The following is a 24,320-nucleotide window of genomic DNA, read 5'->3' on the forward strand; positions in this document are numbered from 1 at the left end:
TCATTAAACTCTAAGCTAAGGCAATGAAAACCCTGGACACAAGATACATGAACAAGTTAGTACATCATGGATATATGTGGTCTTAAGTAAAACATGAGATAGCATGACAACCCCCACTGCTAACATGAACCTATTGCCTGTGGGCTACATGCAACTACTAGCAGTGAGTATTTATCTGCTTTGTGTAAGGAGAAAGAGGAACAAAATCTGCTCTTCAACCACCAACAATCTAATGGGGAAAAAATACAATACTTCTGACATCAACTGGTCATATGCTATCTTGGTTGCTTCAGTTCTTCCTCTTGCTACCCAATTTTATAAATATATATTAAAAAAAAAAAAAAAAAAAAAAGAGAGAGAAAAGAAAGAGAGAGAAAAAAGGGTACAAAATGGTAGAGACAGCACAGTGCAGGAAATTGCTGTGATTAGGAGAGTATGGAAAAATAGGGAAAAGCAATACAAAAACAATAGAAGACAGACACCACTGTGAAGCCTAAATCTGAAATTAAATACAAGCACTAAAATAAAATTCAGAATTACCATGCTGTTCACAGATTTTTATGATTTTCACATTGGTTAACAGTGTATTACATTAGAAAAAGCAACACCTAGGGACCATTTCATCCTAACATTTCTCACTGCTCACAAAAGTCACAAACTGTGAAATCAGCCTTGTAGGTCTTCAGTCAGTATGTCTTGGTCATAGGACTTTTTACATAGGCAGACAGCGATAAAGCAAGGGGTAATGAATTAAAACTAAAAGAGGTGAGATTTGTATTAGATCTTGGGAGGATATTTTTTACACAAAGGTTGGTGAGTCACTGTCACAAGCTGCCCAGAGAAGCTGTGGGTGCCCCATTCTTGGAAGCATCCAAGGTCTGATGGAGGGGACTGTGGGCAGCCTGATCCAGTAGGTGGCAGTCCTGTCCACAAGTGGTGGATGTGGATTATCTTAAATTTGATCCTTCCAGCCCAAGACATTCTATGGTTCTATGACTCTTTGGAACTGCAAAATACTTAGCTCTCATTCTTACAAGATTTGCACAAGCACAACTGTAATTTTAAAGAGTAAAAAGAGAAGCTGAACATCACTACCTCCATATTAACCAGGGGCAGAAAAGTATATGGCAGCATACATTCATATAAAAATATATGAATGACCCTGCTTCAGCGGGGTTGGAATTCAATGGTCTTTAAGGTCCCTTTCAAACCCAGACATTCTATGATTCTACGATTCTGATTCCATGACACTCCAAAACCTTCTATCTGAGGTTATCTTCCAAGTGTCAACAACCAGAACCAGTCTGGTGCTGCTTTCATGAGATACTAATTTTGCCTTAAAAGCTCTACTGGAAAAGCTTTTTACAAATGAGAGAATGGAAATGGAATTTTTCATTGAATCGAGACTGCATATTTAATAAGTTCTGATGCTCCAGGTTGATCAAGTATACCTGTGAATGTCTGAAAAAAGTGACATAAATACAAACTTCACATTGTGCTTTGAAATACAGAAAAGTGTTTAAAATTAGCTAGCAAATAAATGTGTATCAAAATCCTTTTTAAACAAGGACTGAACACTACATAGCAATAAAATAGTAAGAAAAAAAACCAAAAACCTTACTGTTCTGGTTTATCCAGAAGCTTCAGTTCTTCCTCTTTTGAAGTCCGATAATATTGCTCGATTTTTTCCAGTTCATCCTTTTGCGCTCTCTGAGTTTACATAAAGTAATTAATAATTATTTTTTAACGAATTAATACATTGCCTGTTTGTTTGCAAATAGTTATATTTTTAAACACATTTAGAACTTGCAAAAGGCAAGGCTCCTGAGGTTCCATGAGCTAGCACTGACTTGCAGAACACAGCACTACAAAAGTACTGCTATAGGATGCTTCTAAGTGCTTAGATCACAAAAGTAGCTCTGGTATTTCTACAGCCAAGTACAAATGCATTCTTCTATACAACTTCAGTCAAACAGCCTAAATTAATGAACACTATCTGTAGAGCAACTTGAGTAAGAACAGCAATGCACTGCTAACTGTTTTAGCCACTAGCATCATGATTCAGAGAGCTCAGAACATTAGCACGTAACAGTAAGGATGATATTTTTCAGGTAATACAGAAGAGACTAGTGATAGGTGTATCATCTTTTGTAACTGTTACATCATTTGCAATTACATCATTTTATCCTGATTCCAAAAGCAGGCCGCTGGTTTAAATGTTTGACTTAAGAACTAAGCCAATCAGAGAAATACATATTTCATCAGGTATCTTTTGATGTTGCACATCCAATTATTGTTAAACTCCTTAAAGACTTGTCCTACATAAGGTCTCCAGTCAAATAAATACAACATAAAATAAGACTTAACTTACTGCATATCTGAATTTCTGAAAGTTATGGTAATTAACTACAGACATAACTCAACTTACTTACATTTTCATATAGTGCTTCCAGTGTTTCCAGATCTACTACGGAGTCGTCAACACACAGAATAGCTGTACAGGATACAATAACAAATTAGTTGCTAGAAAACATACTGCAAAGTCAGTCTTGCTTCCTGGAAAATACGAAAGAGATCTGACCTAGTTAAAGAACATATTTACATCCAGTTAATATCTTACTATTTTCGAATTGTATTTTTGTTCTGATTTTAAACTGCAGCACTCATACAAGAGCTTATTATAAACAGTCTCAGGAGAATGGAGTTCTACTCTCCAGTACCTTCAGCAGTCAAAGCTTTAACCTGCCAAGTATTCAGCTCCTTGTGTAGCTGGCCAGACTGGGAAAGCTGGATGAACGACAGAGATTTCACAGTAGCATATAAGGCTATATAGGAAGGAACTGAGTTGGGGCATTTAAATTGCACCTTTGTGCATGGGAAATCAGAATTATGAAAACTGGGAGATCTGCTTGTCTTGGAGCTAGCAATCTTGGAATTTGGACAGGCAGACAACGTTGCAAGAAAAATCAGATTGTATTACAGGTTTTTAAGCTATCTTCACATTTCAGTTTGCTTTATCCACCAGAAAATTACCTACAATTAAGTTTCCAGATTAAGATTTCTAAATCTTATGCAGATACCTGAAGTGTACTTTTTCAATAAGAAATTATTCCGCATTACCAAAAATAAGAAGTCTCAAAATGTTTCCTAGCTTACTTCCAGATGCTACTACACTTGGATTATACAGTGTTAGCTGCTTCTAACATTTGCAGATTGCACTACAATTTAGGCAAAACTATTGGTTCTTGGTGCTCTCTAGTGTAAAATTCCCGTAAGCTAAAATATGCACAATGGCAGCTGAGTACCTTTGGATGTTTTTCTTTTCAGGAACACTATTTCATCAGAATTCATAAAGGGATTGGGTAAAAACAAACCCAAAATCAAGATTAAGGCCTTTACCAGTTTTCCACATAATCAGTGACACTCTGTTGTAAGTACTTGGTAACTTGAAATTTCAACAAGGCTAGATTTCTTCAAAGGAAACTTGACTACTTGTGAATTTAGAAGATTTTAAAAGCTTTTGCCATGTTTGCAATCCATGTTCAAAAGGACCAAGGAACACATCTTTAAATAATTATTTAAAGTAATAAGCTTTCGCCTGCTCTTCCACCTATCCCATGATTTTATATTGTGAAATTAACCAGCCGGCTAGTAAATTTTCTCTGTGTCAGGCTAATTAATTTTATTAAAAGGTCCAGTGACATTTAGAATGCTTTAAAATTTTGCCTGTCAATTATGATTCAATCTGTTGATATCACATCTTGGTTAAAAGTATGGAAGGAGGCAGGGGAAAAGAACAGTACTATCCTTCGCTATTTTTGCCTTATTTCAAAGGTTGAAAAAACCCGAAGAGCACAACTAAACGTAAAGCCCAAGCTACAGACCTAAAACAAATTCAGTTCTTAAAGAAAAATCATTATGGATTGAATCTATGAGATCATCTGCTGGCCCTAGGAAGACGGTTCATGAATTTAATTATCTTTTGCATTATTCAGTGAAATATTAATAGAACCAAAGAAACTGGAAAAAATATTGGAAAACTGATTTCACAGTCTAATACGTTTAATTTCTAGGACTTTTAAATGCATACATTTAGTTCAATATTTTTCTCTTGTGGTTTCTCTACCATCTTATTTTGGTGTACTCTGAAATCTGCTTATGAAGAAAAAATATTATTACAGAGTTGTTTAGAAAAACATCTAATAGGAGGTAAGTTTAACTCAGAAATGCAAAACACGTAAGAAAGAATAGATCTTTTAAGTACAGAAAAACTGTGAGAGTTTATAAAAGAGTTTATAAAAAAAATATAAAAAAAGAGCAAAGAGTTTATAAAAAATTAATAAGAACATCGATATTTGTACATCTGTCACACACCTATCAAAAAGTCCTCAAAAGAATGAAGTGATAAATTTTTATTAACATTTCTGTACTGAAAAACAGATCTAAGAAAATAACATTGGTTCCAAGTGACCTGACACGAGAAACTGCTTTCTATGCCATTTGAAACAAAATTAAGAATAATCAGTTTTAAGGGATATCAATTTATTTTATCTTTTGGTACAACTGTGTAGTTCCCATAGAACTCCCAAGAAAATGTTTTCTGGTATATTTGATAAAAAAGCTGACCTGCTGTTACTGACAATGCCTGTGCAGATGGAGCACAGCTAAAGATCTAGCTGTATTAATTCAATGATAGTTTGACATCTTAGGATGTTAGTACATGTAGGGTCACAATGCAAAAAGTCAGAAGTACTGCCAAAATCTGCAGCAGGCATATTTAGTTAATCATTCTGTATTTTAATCTCTTTACTTTTGTCCTTCTATCTCTTTCCACTCAAGCTGATCAAGCTTTATGTAAAATGAATTTGAAGCAGAACACAAAAATGAAAATGTAAAATTAAAAAAATTGGTCATTAAAAAACAACAACACGCACACACAGATATTAAAAGCTGGGAGGTGTCTTTATGTGCCTCATATTCTTAAAATACAGTATGTGCAATACATTCACAGTGTGCTGTGTAAATTAACTCGAGTTAGGGCAGACGAAATAAACCTATTACACTAGATCAAATAAACCAATTATTTTACTTTCTTTTCTTAGAACCGAATGAAAACTTCTTAATTTTTCAGTTAAAAAACAAAGCCAAGCTTTAATCATATACATTTTAATATAATTAAAGATTAATGAAAGTTGTGATATGATCTTTCAAAATCTTCTTCCAGATACTGTGAATTTAATCATGATACTTAAATGTATTACATTTCATTATATCAAGACTCATATAAGTCTAAGTAATATAGGTGAAGTATCATAAATCTACAAAAGAGACTCCAAAACAATTAATAGCTATTACAATATCAATCATCATTGGTGGCTTTTACTTTTATCTTGCTTTCTAGTTAGCTGTCTTCCTTACACTGTCAGTTCAGTTAGAATATTTCACCTACACCTCACAATATGTCAAAAGGAAGTAGACTCATGCTGTGAAAAGCTGGTAATTTTATTGGGTTCCTCTACCTTTAAAAAATCTGTTACTTGGCCAAGTCTGGTTTCTGAGATCCTTTCTTGCAGGGAAATTGAGGCAAACATTTTTATGTGGCCTATGGTGTCTGCTCACAACAAGAAGAATTTATATACACAAGGATCATTAGTGCAGGGTTGCACCCATTAGGATATAATAACCGTCAGCTAGGACAAAAAACAGATCAGCATCATGCATTCAAACTAACAAGCACACATAAAAATACTTGCCAACTACATTTCACATACTATGAGTATTGCTTCAAACATAAACTTTTACCAAAGGTTTTAACAGACTCTTTTTAAAATGAATCTAACTGTAAAAAACAGATTCCCTACCCGCACAGATTTTTCACATACTCTATTTTATCACTTCAGAAATGTAAACCAAAGAAAAGCTGAGAACCTAAAGCGTACTGTCTGCAGTCTACATCCAAATGTAGATCTTAAAGATCAAGCATGAAAAAGATATCACTCTTCTTAACTTTCTTGAATACCAACTGTCTTAAGGCTGACTCTGATATGCAGCCTCACTCCTACTATGCACATTTCAGTTAAACCAGGATTTAATTCCTGATGACAGAGATTACATTCACTTAGCAGTATTAAGATACTTAAGATGATGATTAGAAAAAATGAAGAAATTATCTTAACTACCCTCCAATGATAAAACAGAAATATATTATTTAAATAAAAAGGGCTCACCAAAGTTTCGTTCATTTGGCCTGAAGTACCCTATTTTTTCAATGTACTCTATTCTGCACAGTAAGGCTTAATATCATGGGAAAATGAAGCCTATTACTGGGACATGTAAATGAAACTGTTACTAATCTAGTCAACTAGAAAGTGATTATGACAGCTAAATACAAATACCTACTTTGCAAAACTACCTAAAATATCAAAATTGCTCTAGTTTACTTCTAACTGATTTGCTGTTTTAAACTCATTTAAAGATTTTCTCCAACATTTAACTATAATGTAAAAAAAAAAAAAAATCAAAATACACAATGCTAAGAAGCACCATATGCATGCTGTAGGTTTAGAAGAGTAAGAAAACTCAAGTGCTACAAGCAAGAAGACATGAGCAAAAGACTCTGGCACTAATGTTAGCTTACCCACATTAGACTGGATGCCCAAGGCAGATGCACAAAAACATATGTTGTGAATTTTCCAGAACAAAGAAAATAACTTTTAAAGAAAATTGCTTCCCTGCTTCTGAGATGGGTATGCAGCCATCGCTGTGCTTTGTGCATAGTATATAGAATGCATAGAATGCATGTATTTAATATTCTGTGCAGAGGGAAAAGTCACACAATTTCAGAACAGTTTAAACTTTTATAATCTTTGTTTCCATTCCACGAAATGTTTTAGGTGAAATCCCAAAACATTCTTTTCATTCAGTACAAGTAAGAAAGACTCCAAAGTATTTATCTTTAAACAGAAATGTTTCCATAAGAGAGAAAAGAACTGCGAAGTCATTTGTGCCATATGATATACTCAAAATGCAAGCGGGCATTGAGAAGTTCTGAGCACACTAAGGTTTGCAGATTAGACTTGCTCTGGAACAGTTTGCACAGTGCATTTAAGACATAGACTATGGGGTCTTGAGGAAAGTGCCTGGTTAAAAATGATACTGTTCTTCACAGCTTAGATATGCCATAAGCCATACATTGCATCAAGAATAGGCAGAATATGTAGCCTAGTTGTATAAATTGGTATGGCCTCTCAGTAGAGGAAGACTTCATAGGAATGTCAGAATGATTAGAAATGCAATATATAATTTCAACGATTACTGGACTGATCATCAGATGAATCAAGATGCTTTTCACATTCATTCTTTCAATTATTTTCTCCAATAAGTTGACAGTTGAGCGCAGAGCACAAGTAGGTTGGAGAAGATCAAATATTTCTCTAACTGGTTGACTATGACTGCACAGTAGTACTAGAATCACGCTCTTTCTAGATAATTGGTCCCCTGTGACATGAAAAAATGCTGAAGATCAGCATAGCAGTTACTTGCATTGTCTATCATCAGAATTTGCCATGAAGGCAAATATACAAAAGTAGATGGCACAAGACAGGTTTTGTAACAAAATCAATTTTAATCTATTCCATCTAAATGTGATCTTTGTTCTCTAGTATCTTCAAAGTATTATGCTTCTCTGCATAGTTCACATTATCAGTGAACACACGTATGTTTCAAATGCACAATAAACATGCCAGGTCTCCATACATGCTTTTATAGGTTGTCCAGTGCTCTTCTGATTCAACACATGGAATCTCAGTCATTATACTTAATTGCTTAAAGTCTAGGAAATATATATATATATATCTATGACATATATATGACGTATATATATATAGTCATAATGCCAAAGATCAGTGTCCACCTTTCTCTTTTCTTTACCATACAAGCTAAGTTCTGACACCATTAAAGTGCTATTATGTTTAACATTTGCCTGGGTAATTGTGCTGGCAAAGCCTGCAGCTGTTTCACATGAATTAAAACAGCACTTTACAGTCACAAATAGAATAATGGATTGTAAAGTGCGCATCTTGTACGACCCATTACATTTCATTTATTTGATCCCCAAGAAAATATGCCAGTATATAAGAACATCTAATTAATGCGTTCTAATGGAAATAGGAGGTAATAGACAGTGAATTATTACCAGCAGCAAACAGAAGCAGAACTTCTGGTGTTCTGCAAGCTTAGTGGAAAAAGTAAGTATTATGGGAGTAGGAATTGATTTGGGAGAATCACTCTCTTCAACACAGGCATCTAAATTATATCCTGCTTTGTTACTAAAACTATTTTTCATTTGGGCTGCCCCTCAATTTTGTGACTCTCCTCTTGAACAAATATCGTGGGAAGTCAGCTCAGATGACCTAAACTGCAGAAAAGATTATTATTATGTGCTTTCAAATCTACTGCTATTGCTAATAGGATATATTGGTTATAAATGTGTGCAAAGACCCTCCGTGGGTCCCAACTGCTTACTGACTGTATTACACAGGGAACTGCTCGAGTAACTGGAATGCTGGTCAGTAAGTAGTTGGGACCCACGGAGGGTTTTTGCATACATTTATAACCAATATTTCCCATTAGAAACAAAACTGAATCTTCACACTACGGAGTGACTCATAATATTTCAATAGCAAAGCCACACAAGTAGTTTTGAGCCACAAGTTTGTCTCTCAAGCTCTTGTGTTTCAGCTGAACAATGAGAGAAAAAGTAAGACAGAAGTACGTGGATGTGAAAAGTAGTTATACTTCTGTTAATTTGTAATATTACAGTATGTTCCACACCTAACAGCTGATTTTCACTACTTATCATCTGTTTTGTGTGAAAGTTTCTAAAAAAAAAAAAACATACACAAAAACTTGAAAATAATATCAAGCATATGTTCAACATTATTATCTCTGATTTTAAAATATAAACGCAGATTCTATAAAGCTTACTGAGACAGACAGATCTTCTGTCTGCTTCTTTGACTCAGGAAATTATTCTTACTAATAGTGGTCTAACAAGAAGCTATATTACAATCTTCAGACCGTATTCATCATTAAAATTTGTTAGTGTTCTCAGAACATTACAGCACGTGGTGGGGAAGGATTACTCTTCCTCTTCCCCCTACTAAATACTGAATACCTTGACAGGTGCAGCATAGCAAAATAAACTTTCCTTCTTCATCTTATAAGTGCCAGTACTACACAAAATGTTGATTCAATTTCACCCTGTCTTCTCCCTAGAAGATACTCAGATACAGCAAGAATTTAAATTTATCTGCAAAGGATGAACTTCATTCCCTCAAACAAGCACGTGTGGGAGATTCCCTTCCCAAACTGTGGCAGCTGGCTCATTATCAAATGCAAAGTGAAACATCTGTGTGCCAGATATGGCCACTTATTTGTTTTGCACTGCTCAGCTATCTAAAGGATATGCTGTGAAGCTATTTACTCCAGTTTGAAAGAGTATTCCTACATCTTTTTTTTTTTAATTTTTTTTTTTTTTTAAGATTTCTAAAAGCAGGATTCCCAAATCCCCTTTTTGTATCTCCTATCTGTTCCCACAACCAAGCAGCCACATATCCTATTGCTGCCTCGAGCAACACATGTGGTGACAGGCCAGTCGTTTGCTACCTCTCAGAATAGAGAGGGTGACGAGTTACAAACTTTCCTTCAGTGACAGCACTTGTTTCAGTCTCTTTTCTACCAACATTCTAATTTTCATTAAACTTGCAGGTCTATATATACTATGTCTACAACTACAAGAGTAGTTCTGTAGGCTGCAGTCATTAACATCCCATACGTTGTATACAGTTCAGGGAACTGTAGTTTTAGCTAGCTCACCATTGCTTTGCATACACAGCAAAGAGGAAAACTGGCAGATTTGCTTCAAAAACGCACTGCTTATTCAGGCTTAAATGCTAGTGTATATACATACAAACATTTTGAATATTTATGCTCTTATCTTGAATTGGGCATAAATTGACCAGAGGAATTCAAAAGCTGCAGGAGAACAGCGAACAGACAGATAGCTACAGACACGTATGCTGCAGTCACAATGCCTTATTTTAGGAGAACTTCATGACATGGAAAATAAAAAGCATTTCTGAACATGCTACCCTGTTTCTATATTACAGTTGCTATCCTATCCTATACTGCTTTTATCCCTGATCTAATAATGTTTTTTTCTCCCATCTCATTCTAATACCTTTCACACAATACTGGCAGGCATGAAGTTGCTCCTTTTTTTCCCCTCCAATCCAAAAGCCATCTGTTAGCCCTTGCGCTTTTAAAGTGTTAGATGCTCAAAGGCTCTTCTGAAATTAACAATAATCAATGCCAGCAGCATCTCAACACTCTACCCGGCATTTGCATGTGATGGAAGGAAAACAATAGCAAAAAGGAGACATCAACTTGAGTTCTTCCAGCAGTTGTTTTAAATGGTGGATATTTCCTTTCTTTTTTTTTTTTTTAATGCGAAAAAGAAATAAACAATATCCTTAAACAATATCTTTTAAAATCCAGAACATAAGCAGAATCTGAATTACCCCAGGGTTCTGAAAAATCTTCATTTCTCTACAGTTGTAGTGCCAAACTCAGATAATTTCTACCAGTGATGGAATTTATACACTGAGTAGCCCTATGGTTTCAAAAATGCTGTGTAGTAATTATCTTCTTGATTGCTGCATGGTAGCTGCATCAGTTTCGGATGTGCATTTCATGTTGATAATGAAACAAAATTTAAATATTCAACAGATACATACAAGCAAGTTCAAAGTCCTAAAATCTTGTATACAAAACCTCTACTGAATTTCTGCCTATGTGAGACTAGCTTAAGCAAAAGGAGTGCAGGAATATGAAATCATCTGGAGAAAAAACTGTACTTAAAGTGACACATGAACTGAAAAGGTACAGGAGTTGTACCAAAATCTGCTTCTGTTTTAGTTGAAACTTCTGCCTATTCAGGAATACACTGGAAGAACAATTCTTCAGATACAATAAAGAGGACCATACTCAAAGTACAAGCTGTAAGAAATTCTGAGTGGTCCTAGGAGAAAATACCTATGCATATATAATGCACTATAGTTCTGAACTGCTTACCTTGTTGAATATCCTTCATCTCCAGGTGCAAACTGGATATTAAAATTCCTACAGTTTGTGACCGTTTTCCATCCAACAATTTGATAATCTAGAAAGATAATTCAAATTATTATTTCTGAGATGAAATAAACATTCTGCAGTTTCTTCATTCCCATAAACTCACATAACTTTGAGTTAATTTGAACTTTTCTCAAAACATTTTTACTAAATGAATGAAGCAGTAGAGTCTACCTCATCTTGATGCTTAGCACCTTAATAAATACCTGATAAATGTAAGCTTTTGTTCTCAACACATCAGCTCTTATTTGAAGCACATTATTAAGGAGTAAAACTGAAAGTGCATCAAATCTCTATTCTCTAAGATACTTTTTATCCCTTCTCCTTAAGTTCATTGGGGCAAAACTAAGGTATCACAGAATCATCAAATTACCAGTTTTGGAAAAGACTTATAAGATCATCTAGTGCAACCACCCACCTATTACCAATATTTCCTCACTAAAATCATGTCCCTTAGTACAATATCTAAATATTTCTAGAACACCTCCAGGGACAGTGACCCAACTATCTCCCTGGGCAGCCCATTCTGGTACCCGACCACTCTCTCGGAATACTCCTGATACTCAGAGTATGTTACAAATTCCTTAGTTTATCTCAGAGTTGATTTCTCAGTAAGAGTACATTTTACTCTGTTTGACAGATGTTCATCTCCTGATGAAAGAGAATTGGAGATATGTTTTCTTGTGCATTCCCAACACTCCTTCTGGATCAGTATGGGTTATTGAAAGGACTCCTTTCACTCGTGTCTGATTGTGCTTCCTCCTCCCTTAGACAATCCAAATGGATTCAGGGTTTTGTTCATATTTTGTGTAACAGATACTTGTTTGTATAATAACTAACATTTAGACTGCAATCTTTCAGATACTGGGTGGGGGGAAGAGAAAGAAATCAGGTGAGGGAAATCTTGAGGAAGTTATACTGATTAGCCTGCTGATTAAAATTAGTGACACTGATGTTTATCAGTCCATAAATAAAGTCATAGAGGAAAACTATCAGGATTTTAGAAATGTAGTTCAGATGCTAGAGGAGACAGATTTGATATGTGAAACTTGTATTCCGAACAAAATTTCCCCATCATGTTTGCACTATTTGCATGTGTGATTTTGATTTATTTTTTAAGCAAGATAAGATAATAGCACATCACATCATAAAATGCAACACAGATGTGAAGTTCTTGAAAATAAGAAAACATTCAAATTCTGGCAGCTGGCCTAATTTGTAATGCTGATGAACAAATTAATAACTCATATGTAAAATGAAAACCAGCAGCTAAGTTTTCCCAAAATGTATGCATCCAAATTTACCTCTAGTAATTCAGTAATATTACTATTTGTATATTTAACAATATTCAAAATTATAAACAGTTTATTTTTCCCTGTGATGTTGTTCTAGACATTCACATTACAAACAGCTAAATAATAAAACTCATACTAAATTGTCTAAGTGTTTCCCATTGGTTTAATAAGATTAAGGAGCATTTAACTGGGCAGCTATCCTAGTCATTCTCCTATTTAGAAGTCGTAGCTGAAAATACAGAGAAAAGAAAAGCAATAGAAACACTTTCTCCAGAAAAAATGTAGTTAGTTGCTACTTGTAGAATACTGAAATTGGACAGTATATGAATAAGTAAGAATACATGCTGTCTCCAACAAAGATCTGACAAAAATCTTATTTTATGTCTCTGTGGTGGAAACTCAATTTAATGAAATTAAGTTACAATGGATGTTATATATTTTCTGCAAAAATTGGAAATGAAATCTATCCTGAGAGATTTTGAAGGTTGCATTTGCAATAATTATACTGGATATCAGCAAAGGAGTACTGTTTACATTCTATTTAAAACATTTTCTTCAAAGGAAAAAAAAAAACAAAAAATCAAGCCCCTAACTCTGTGAATACATAAACAGACAAGGTGATTTGGCTACCAGTTACCAGAAATGAACACGCTCTAAGCACTTCATCCTGTTAACAGCAATTTTTCAGACCAAATATAAGTAACTGCTCAGTTTATCATGGTCATTTCTGGAACTTTAAGTGAATTTGCTGAACTCCTCAACACATTAACTTCGTACAGGGATAATTACAGGCTTGAGTAGTATGCAATTTGTATTGCATTCACTGACCTCCATGTTGACCTTGTTCAGGGGCAAATTCATAGGTTGTCATAAACCCCATTAGACATGCCTAGTTTGAGACAAAACTGTTCCAGGCTATAGCTGTTATAGACAATATGACATTTTAAATAAATCTGGTTATTTTTAAATGCTAAAATATTATTAAATATAATCAAATTAGCTTCTATTGCTTAGCAAGACTTCCTCCTTAAAAGTAAATTTAGAGAAGAGCTTCTATAATTTTAGAAGCTAAAGTGGAGATTAATGTTTTAAAATGTCCAACCAACTGTATGTTCACAGGCATTTTAGACAAATGTACACATGGTCACAATTACCAGCCATCAAACTAGACTCACACTACCTGAAATGGCTTCAACAATGAAGGCTAATATTTTATTCATTAGAGAGCAAAAAAGGAGAAATAAGACAACAGAACTGCTCAAGCTGGGCAGTCCTAATATTGAAAAATTATACAGGACTTTTGTTACAAACTTTAAAACCAATATGCATCTTGAAAGATCAGCACTAAAAGAGAACATATTTTCCAAAACAGTCGTTTCACCCCAAATAATACCTATTCTGGAGAAGTCACTGAAGGGAATTATATGTGTGTATGAATTCTAAATGGAAAGGAGATACAAAAAATTCTTCAGTTTTCCAGCTCATAAAAACCATGAGGCAAATAAAATGGAAGTTTGTAAAGACTGCACTGAACTATTTAGTCTATGCCTTTAAAAGACAAATCACTGCTCACCTCTCAGCATATTGTGACTTGCTTTTAGCTGGCAGTGACAGGCAAGCATCTAAGATCCAACTGACACCAGCTGATGCTGCTATGCCAGCTGGCAGGATTTGCCTGCTGCCTGCTGCTCCCAGACGACGAACGTGTCGCTGTAATGGATGCAGCATCTAATGGCTCAGGGACAAAACTGTGAGTGCCAAAGCTAATTCATTTGATTCATTGACCTGCAACACTATTTGCTCAATGTGGTGTTCCCAGAGTGTTTTTTAACATTATTAAGTTAGTTGACCTGCTTTAGAAAAGTGCCTCTTTTATTCCTTTCAATATTTATCATATAATGTAAAAGTAGAGACATACTAAAGCTTCAATACATTCATAAAGTAATCTGTCATTCCTTTTAAAAGGTGTTTCTCTAATGTAGCAAGAAACATATTCCATTCAATATTATATGACAGACCACAGTTTTGTCTAATGGTAATGTCTACATTCTGTGCAGGACACTTACTGGTGCAGAAAAGATTCAGTTTACTTTAGTGATTAAAAGCTAAATCCTTCCTCCTGCTGGCGCAAGGATTCTTTCCATAATATTTAAATTTTGTGAGAGAAACCATAAGCTAAAAAGCCATCCTACATGTCAGAGTGTTTTCTTTCATTCCTACTCATTAACTTTTATAGTGAATTCAACAGCCTGGACCCATAAGTAGTCTGCTGAAACCCTGTTTAAACAGAGGAGGAATATCCTGCACAAGAAGCAAGTATGCCCCTCCAGCCTTTCTACATAAACACCCCAAGACTACCAATGAAATTTCAGAACCTTAAGACTACATATTATGCCTTCTCAAAGAAGAGCCGTATTTAACTATTTCATATTTACTTGGGTGAACCAGTTTAAGATCTTATCCATGTTTTCAGTATTTTAAGATATGCATTTCTAACTAAAAATCTAATGGATGAAGAAAAATTTATTTTTATCCTTTTTTAAAATGACAATAAACTGCCAATGTTTCAAGGCAGAAGTGGTAAAAAATGAGCTAATAAAAAACTTACTTCATTTTCTTTATTTCTAAAGACTAAACAGAACCACAAACATAGATGTTTACCCTTCATGGATGCTTTTCCCATCCTACATGACTGAGGAGCAAGCAAGGAAATGCCATATTCATTCTTCACAGCACAGCCCAAATCATAAAAAGAAAGTGAGAGTGCCTCAGGTGAGTATGCACTAGAATTTTACTACTTTTACTTAAGTTTGAACGCTGTTTATTATCTTACACAGACTGTTGAAGACGGTCATTGTGTTTCAACCTTGCAAAGCATTCAACATTTTCTGCAATATCTGCTCTTCTTGAGGAAACACAAAGTTCATTAATTTTAATTCTTCATTTAGTTAGAAGGACAAAAAACTTGCTGACAGACATATCCCTCTCAGTTAAAAAAATGCAATTCTCTCAAAATATTGACACTCTTCTTAAATGGGAACACATGTTACTAATTATGTGAAGTCTGTTAGAGATAATAGACAACAGAAAAGCCATTATCTTTAATGTCCTCCTGTGTCTTTGAAATGATAATCATTGACTAAGGGCCAAAAATGATTGATGGACTTTCATTTGGAGCATACACCTGACACAAATTACTTGATATTTACCCTCTACCCTTCATTTTTTTCTTCCAAGAAGACAGAGCGGCATTGCTAACATCCAACTATCCTGTTTCTTGAAAAAGTATAGGAGGGTAAGTTCCTCACAGGTCCTCAAATATATCGGAAAAAGTAATGCAACTTTCAAATATGTAACTTCAGTAATGGAGTTGATAATGCACATGGAATAAATCATAGCAAAGGAATGTTCTTTCCTAAATAACCTTTTTTTTTTTTTTCCCCCAGACTTACACTGCATCAGAGCGTAATATGTAGCGAATCTTACTCTTTATTTCATTCCAAAATACATTTCCTAATTCTGCTTTCCTCCTGTTTGGTAGCTCAATACCCTATATTGGATAGGAAAAGGAAACCCTATGGCTTGATAACAATTGCATGTGCCTGTAAGCTTCAAAATGCGCATAGGTTCTTACAGAAGACAAATATTAACAGTTTAGAATGACCAAAAGTAAAAATTCTTTGAATATAAATTTCAGTGCTTCATCTGACATGAAAATGCCAATAACAGGTTTTCACAGTCTAGCAAAGATGTTAGATTCTTCAAATTGTATTAAAATCTATTGAAAGATGAGTTCTTTCAAAAAGAACAGATGATTTTTTTCAGCAAAACAAGTTAGAAATTTTACATGTTAGCTATTTTCAGCTTTCACTGTTTTTGTGAAACAGCTATGGTCCTTAGTGACAGTGTAATAAATTTACATATAGTTGAACATTTTTGTCATATGAGAATTTTATATTTGCAATTTCATATATGGAACCTTAAAATGTGTTTTGTTTTGTTTTGGTTTTTTTTAAATAAACCATACTATCCTTAACAAGTGCTTTAACAGTAGTCTTAGTGGATAACAAAATAGATGTAAAAATCATATATCTAGAGGGCTGAAACCTAAGCATGAGAAAATACAAAAAATGATTACAAAAACAGTCCACATTAGTAGTGGCTTTCTCAAAAGTATGGCAATGATAAAATGGGGTGCCTAAACAGGAGTCATATTCACAAGGTCCAATACAACTACATCTAAATTGGAGTTATATATTAAAATAACCTGGAGGATGTAGACCTTTCTATTCTTGATTTACAAAAAGCTTTAAAACATTTTATTAGCGGGACCAAATAGATGCATTAGAAAAACCTTTAGTAACTTAAATATTTACTTTATTTTTCCCAAATAAGCTAATATGGGACTATAAAAAATAAAGTCTCCCTATATGCAGTCCTTTAAGGCACAATCGTTACTGGAAGGTTCTTAAATTCCCTTCCTTTTTTTCCCCATATATTTGTTACAGTGTGTTATTTTTTAATTACTGCACTTCAATTTTTTGTAATTGTATTCTCACATTAGGATGATGGTCTCTAGAAACTACTGCAACTGACTTAGTAAGCCGATTTCTGCAGGCACAAAAGCAATATGCTTTAGAACCAGTGAGCACTTCCACTGGAAAAAGGGGGCAGGCATTCGTTTCCATCCATTGAAGAATGGATAAAAACTGGATTTCTTTACTTTAAATTGAGATTCATGATGTTGGAAAGGCATTCAAAACATCATCCAAAACATTTCTGTACATCAGAACACTACCAACTATACGTGAACCATTCTAAATAATTTTTCTTAATGATCTTCCAGTATAGAAACACATTTTCCCTAGCCAAAAGTGCTCTACAATCCTTTGGTATCCTTACTTTTGGAAAGCTTTTCATAATTTTTCTTTGCAGCAGCTGCATGCACTTGATGACACTTACTTTTTGTTCCACATCAACCTCCTCTTTTCTAGACTAAACAATCATAATCAGTGAATTTTTCTCAGAGACTACTTCTACACATTTGATCATTCCCACTTTTCTTGACTTTTTACAGTTAGTAAACATTCTTAATAAAGAGTGGTGGTGCCTAAATCTAGACACTGTTGTTAATGAAAACATGACTGAATAGATTGTATTGCAAGCAACACTTCTGTTTATTTACCAGTCTTGTTTCCCCTTTAGTATCATGATTTGGTAACTTGTGTACCTCTTTGTGATCCATTACTATCCCAAGACTACTTCTGCTAAACTACCACCAAGTCAATTGGACTCATATTACTTTTAGGTAGGTAGATTATCTGTTACTGTATAAACTTACGATGTGAAAAATAGGGATAAGTACATCTTGGACACATAAGTACTTTCTAAAGGGTCTAATGTATGCAGTCTCTTGCAACTAAGTAATAGTTGAAGAGTTAATATTCCATTATCCAGATCATAAAAAAAAAAAAAAGGGCACCTTCAGTAAGTTTGCACACAGCACCAAGCTGGGAGGGAGTGCTGATCTGCCAGAGGAGAGAAAGGCACTACAGAGGGACTTGGATAGACTGGATCGATGGGCCAAGGTTAACTATATGAGTTTCAATATGGCCAAGTGCCAGGTCCTGCATTTTGGTCACAACAACTACAGGCTTGGGAAGGAATGGCTGGATGGAAGATGCCTAATGGAAAGGGACCTTGGTGTACTGATGGACAGCTAGCTGAATATGAGCCAGCAGTGTGCCCAGGTGGCCAACAAGGCCAACGGCATCTTGGATTGTATCAGAAATGGTGTGGAGTGCAGGGCTAGGGAAGTAATCCTGCCCCTGTACTTGGCATTGGTGAGGCCTCACCTCAAGTACTATGTTCAGTTTTCGGCACCTCAGTACAGAAAGGTCACTAAGATGCTGGAGCAGGTCCAAAGAAGTGCAACAAGGATTGTGAAGGACTTGGAGAATATGCCCTATGAGGAGCAACTGAAGGAAATGGGACTGTTTATTCTGGGGAAGAGGAGGCTGAGACTTATTGAGAGCAAATACCTGAAAGATGATTGCAGTGAGAGTGGGGTTGATCTCTTCTCACTGGTGACAGGACAAGGGGACATAAGGTGTTGTTAAGCACTGGAATAGGCTCTCCAGGGAGGTGGTTGAGTCACCATCCCTGAATATGTTTATAAACCATTTGGATGTTGTGCTCAGGGACATGAGTCAGCAGTGGGTTGTGAGAGTTAGGCTAATATGGTTAGGCTGTGGTTGGACTCAATGGTCTTACAGATCTTTTCCAACCTGAACAAATTGTATGATTCTATGATTCTGTAAGTGAAGGCACTGAATTAATCAGAGCTACCACTGACTCCCATAAAACCTCTTTGTATTCTACTATCTTGACAGTGAAGATATGAATGTGTATAAAATACACATATTATACATATGTATTATAATTTTATACTGCATTTTCTTACACATATAATGGTATACACAAATCTAAATATATACTCAGATTATAACTTTCAAAATAGCATTGGAAAATAGACCAATATTTTCAGTTGTGCAGGTCAAGATTTAAACATTTCTGGCTGAAAATGGTAGATGTCTAGTTAAAAGCAACAAAAGCATAGTTGACAGTGAATGTTGCAATCACAGTTCTCACAAGGGGTCTGTGACAAACACAAAAATAAAGCAAAGTGAAATTTCTATAGCTTTAATGCAATCTTTTGCATTTAAATATTCATTTATTTAAGTGTTCTTGTATTCATAAATATTCATTTCATGGCTGGAGTATGTTTCCTACAAGGACAAGCTGAGAGAGTTGGGGCTCATCAGTCTGGAGAAGAGAAGGTTTTGGAAGGACTTTATAGTGGCCTTCCTGTACCTGAAGGGGACCTACAGGAAAGCTGCGGAAGAACTTTTTATAAGGGCAGGTAGGGATAGGCAAGGGGAAATGGTTTTAAATTGGAAGAGGGTAGATTTAGACTAGATATTAGGAGGAAATGTCCTTGAAGCCTTATTTCTTATTAACTACTACACTAAGTTTTGAAAAAATCATTTTCTCTGGTATATTTGTATGAAAGTTCATATGCATGTCAAAATCAAGAAAGGTAGATAGCACAGCTTACATGCAAAGAGCCCTCTTGTGGTTCCAAGCGGGCAAACTCAAATAGTTTTATAATACAGTGTATATATATATATGTATATACATACATATATATACACTCACACATTCACACGCACATACTAACAGGTTTATAAAATATATATTGTTTTAGGAAAACATTACTTCAGAATTCAGAAAACTTCATTGCCCTACCTGCACACAGTAACTCAGAAGCAGCTCTGAAATTGACCATGTCTGAGGCAGACAGCACACCATAATGACAGGTGCTGTCCAAACTTTCACCCATCAAAGATGCAGTCTCCCTGTTCCTTCTTGACAAAACTACTGAGCTATACCAGCAAAGACTTTTTTGACATTTGTCATTAAAAACACATAAGAGTGGTTTTCCTATCTTCCATAACACTTTATTTTCTTAATAACATTAAAAATAGATTTGCTAGAATGATTTAATGATAGCCTTTACTTATGAATAATTGCAAAGTCAGACACAGCCTGAAATACTGGTACTTTAAGATACATGTCACAACTTTTATTCCATTCTTCTACATACTTTTTTTTCTACTTCACCAAGATGTAGAACATTCATTTTCAAAAGGAAGAAACCTTCCGAATTATAATACGTTTTAATTCTATAGCTAAGGTTGAACAACCAATTTTACTTATTGTGTTCTATAACAGCATTTAGAAACCTGTCTATTACATGCTAGTTCAACAGTAAATTAATACGAAGTTTCTTAAAATATAAAACAAAGCAGTAAAATAAAAATAAAAAACACAAAGAAAAATGAAATACCTTTTTGGCCTTGTTTTTTTTTTCATAAGTCTCTGATAATGGTTTTCTTTTTTCCTGAGTGGTGTCTTTGGAAAACAAATATTCAAACTCAGTAGTATCAAGTATATCAGGTTCTTCTAGTGATTCCCATAATGTTGGTATGGCAGTTTTCCTATAAAGTGAAAGATAATAATTAAACTCATACTAAATATTTATTAATAAAAACTTACCAACAATAGACTTAAAACAAGCTCTGCTAGCACACTAGCAGCATTCTTCCTCTGTATCTTACACTTGTAAGGAGTCAAATTATTTTACAGAAGGCTGTACCAAGAAGTGTAGCTACCTGCTAAACTATCAAAGGGCACATATGATAGTTTTTGTTGTTTTTTTGTTTGTTTGTTTTACAATAACCATATATTGCAACTACAGCTTATGAGAACACAGCTCTGAAGATCTCTTCCACTTCAACTTAGGAATATTTCAACAGCAGCTTTTTTTTTGACTAATTCCCAATAATCTTCCTAGACATAAAAATAAACTATCAACAAATAGTTGATCACACTTTATTCAAACATGTTTTAAGAGTATTTGTAGAGGTCTTGACTCATTTCAGGTTAGCTTCAGATGCTTCATGCCCATATGTAACTTTGTTTCAGGTTTAAGAAACTAGAACCTAAGTGGACTACATCTTGGGAGACTAATCAGTATTCAACATCACTCAAATTTTACATGGGATTATCTTTAGTTTTTTACCTCCATCTTTCACAAACAGATACAATGTAGATAAGCATCACTGTTCACACTTTGGAACATACTAAACAAGATACTCTAGTTTTATCTGGATTTAGGAAAATAATTTGTAGTTGTTCAAGTAAGCACTCCAATTCTGAATGAGTTTCAAAATTTCATTCATTTATGAAAGTAAATTTGACAAAACTATCTTCAGACTGCTCTTCTTGTCCTATCTATCAGTAGAAAGTAGACCCATTTCTTCCAGCAGATGTCACTAAAAGGCAATGAAATGAGTAGCAATACAAAAGCCCCACAAACATTGCAGAAAATCCTATGAACTATGAATGGCTGATGTCATCATACATATATTTACTAGATGTAATTTGCAAAAAACAAAACAAAACAAAACAAACAAAAAAATTAAAACCCACACAATGGAGAAAAGGACTCTAAAAGCCACATAAATACTGAAAATTAGGATTGTTTCTATTTAATATTCAATCACACATTTATTGCAGTAAATGTTTAAGGAACTCTTTTTTTTTTCCAGGAGCATCCAGTGATGGAACATATTCTGTATCATGGGAAGTGGCTAGAGTTCAACAGTTTCACTTTTCTGACACTAGCCACAAGAATTTCATCAAATAATGCTTTTTGGCTCTGTAATACGAACTTCAAAGACCCAGGTAGCTGCTGCTCTAAGCAGAAGATTGTTGAAAAAAATTCTAGTGCAGACAATGATGATGCTGGATCACTGGACCTGGTATCCAGCAGCTCATCAGGAAAGTATGACTTAAATTCTATTTTGCACACAGAAAAACTTGAACCACCTACATTTCAGAAGGAACGTTTTGATCTCAGTAATTAAATAGGGAAAAAAAAACAACAAAAAAACCAACAAAAAACAAGGTTTATTTTTGGACCAGCTGGCATTTCACTAATTTTCACAAGTAATTTTAGGAAAGTACAATCAAAATGCTCCAACTAATTTAAACTAATATAACTTCCTATGTCTGGTTCCAATAAAAAAAAAATAATCATTTTTTTGTTGTATTAATAATAAATTCAGTCAAAAATCTGTAAACTAAACTAAAATATATATAAAAACAAAACTGTCTGTTTGAACTACAGATGTCTCTGTCAGTACTGTACCACCTTGATACCAGATGCTTTACACTACAGGTTCCTCTGCAGCACGTATTTATGCATATACTTCACCTTTCCTGTTACACCAGAACTATACAGAGAGGTTAAGTTCAAGTTTAATTTTTCCAGAGCAAAAATAATAGACGCTGACATGGTGCTTTGAAGACAGCTTCTCCTTAAGTGACTGTAGAGCCAAAGTAAATGAAAGTCAAAGATCTTACCTGACCAAATTTTAATATTTCATTTTTAATTCTAATTATATGTTTTCCAGTAGGAAAAAAACCAACAAACCAAAACACAAAAACTAACAATAAACAGTATCTGACTCCCTCTGTTATACTTTGCTCCTTCTGTTATAATGTGCATAATTTTTCATTTAAATTTAACATTTTAAAATAATTTCTTGTGATCTATTATTAGGCTTCTATAACTGATTCCTTTATATTTTTTTTGTTAATACATACAAATTCCATGCTTCTAGATGTATTTTCACTTCTTGTTATTGTCTTAAATAGCATACATAAACTTATACCATGGTATATAGACTGAAATAAATTCACTGTACCTGCTGCCTTGCAATTGTATCCGTGTCCAGTACAAAGGTTTCATGGGACGGCTAGGTTCAATGGCAGGTTTCCGAGGACCTTGACTTGAAGATAAAGTGCTATTAAAAAAGAGCCCAGGTCCAGGGGGTGGTGGGGGTGGAGGTACCCCGGATCCAGGCAGTGGAGGAGGAAGGGGAGGTCCCAACCCTGGAAGTGGTGGTGGTGCTGGTGGTGATGGTGCTTGAAAATCCCTACAGCCTTCAGAAATTTGAGGTGGCAGTGGAGGCCCAGATGCAAAGTGAGGTGTCACTGAAGTTGGACCCATTGGCAAAGGTGGTGGTGGAGGAACTAAACCTGGTAGTGAAGAATCAGAGAAGGGAGGAGGTGGTGGAGGTGGTGGAGGAGGTGGAGGAGGTGGTGGTGGAGGCAGCATTTGTTTTGGTTGACAAGATAAGACACTTTCTGAAGATGGTACATCATAACTGTCCTTATTTTCACCTTGGGTAGAAATACTATGTGCCAAAGAAGAAATATTAAGCTTTTTGGGTACTATTTGGTTGTTTTTCACAGCTCTGTTTTCTTCTTCACTAGGCTTTATAAAAGTTTCTCTGTCAGTCTGTATACATACATTTCGGTATGTCTTTGGTGGATTATCATCTTCAGTGGAAACACCAATATCCCTTGCTTCTTCATTCCTTCTGTTCAATTTATTATCAAGTTCATTCTTCAGATGAGCAATGGTTTCCTCAAGCTGAGCAGTTGCTACAGCATGTTCTCCACGAATATGGAATACCCTGAGTTCAAATTGAGACTGCAGAACAACAAAAGCCCCTCAGTGAATGTTCTTCTATTCCCTTGACCATTTCACTTTTTATAACATTAATTCATTCTTTTAGGAAATATATTAAATTAAACCTTCAGGCCTTGCCATGTAAAAGATCACTGTTTCTTCATTGTGACCATGACTCTCTCATCATTCAGCCAGTAACACAATCTATTTTCTGTCAAATACTCCTCCTGTACTCACACCCCCAAACCACTATATTACTTTCAGCTGACTATATTTTTTTTTATCACAATAAAGATTTATTTTCTTGAGATTACTGTCGCAGGCACCAGATTAGAGGCAGGTACTTTCCAATTAAATCTTAATCCTTAGTGCTGCCAGCTCAGAAGAAACTTATAAGTATACAGATAAATTACTATACTCAAGTGCTGGAAAAGTGGACTGTACATAGACACCAAAAGGAAGGATCAGCAAGATGGAAATTCTACATGAAAAGGACCAGCAAAAGGACAGCAGAACACAAACCATCATGATCATGAGTCAGTAACTCTGTATGAAAATATATAAATACGTATGACATATGTAATAACAGTAAAAAACATCCTGTTGTGGTGTTCACTTAAAGAAAAATGCTGTCCTTCTGTTCATGACCACTTCTGAAATCTGGGGGAGCTTATTCAGTATTTATTTTCCTGGTTCCATGTACATCACCTTTTGCCTCCATCTCACTCTTC

The 24,320-nt window shown here is 34.9% G+C and overlaps 1 protein-coding gene across 2 annotated transcripts in view; it reads right to left on the minus strand.

The window, feature by feature from the left end:
• Positions 1 to 24,320, minus strand: part of FMN1 (formin 1) — a 117,404-nt gene that overhangs the window by 58,482 nt on the left and 34,602 nt on the right. For both annotated transcript variants that reach the window (XM_015864836.2, XM_015864835.2), the window contains 5 exons: positions 22,820 to 23,610; positions 20,395 to 20,545; positions 11,134 to 11,221; positions 2,433 to 2,494; positions 1,622 to 1,710 (listed from right to left, as the gene is read on the minus strand). In XM_015864836.2, the coding sequence (XP_015720322.1) occupies positions 1,622 to 1,710; positions 2,433 to 2,494; positions 11,134 to 11,221; positions 20,395 to 20,545; positions 22,820 to 23,610 (1,181 nt within the window). The remainder of the gene's footprint in view (positions 1 to 1,621; positions 1,711 to 2,432; positions 2,495 to 11,133; positions 11,222 to 20,394; positions 20,546 to 22,819; positions 23,611 to 24,320) is intronic.

The sequence above is a fragment of the Coturnix japonica genome, chromosome 5 (assembly GCF_001577835.2).
Source record: "Coturnix japonica isolate 7356 chromosome 5, Coturnix japonica 2.1, whole genome shotgun sequence".
NCBI lineage: Eukaryota > Metazoa > Chordata > Aves > Galliformes > Phasianidae > Coturnix > Coturnix japonica.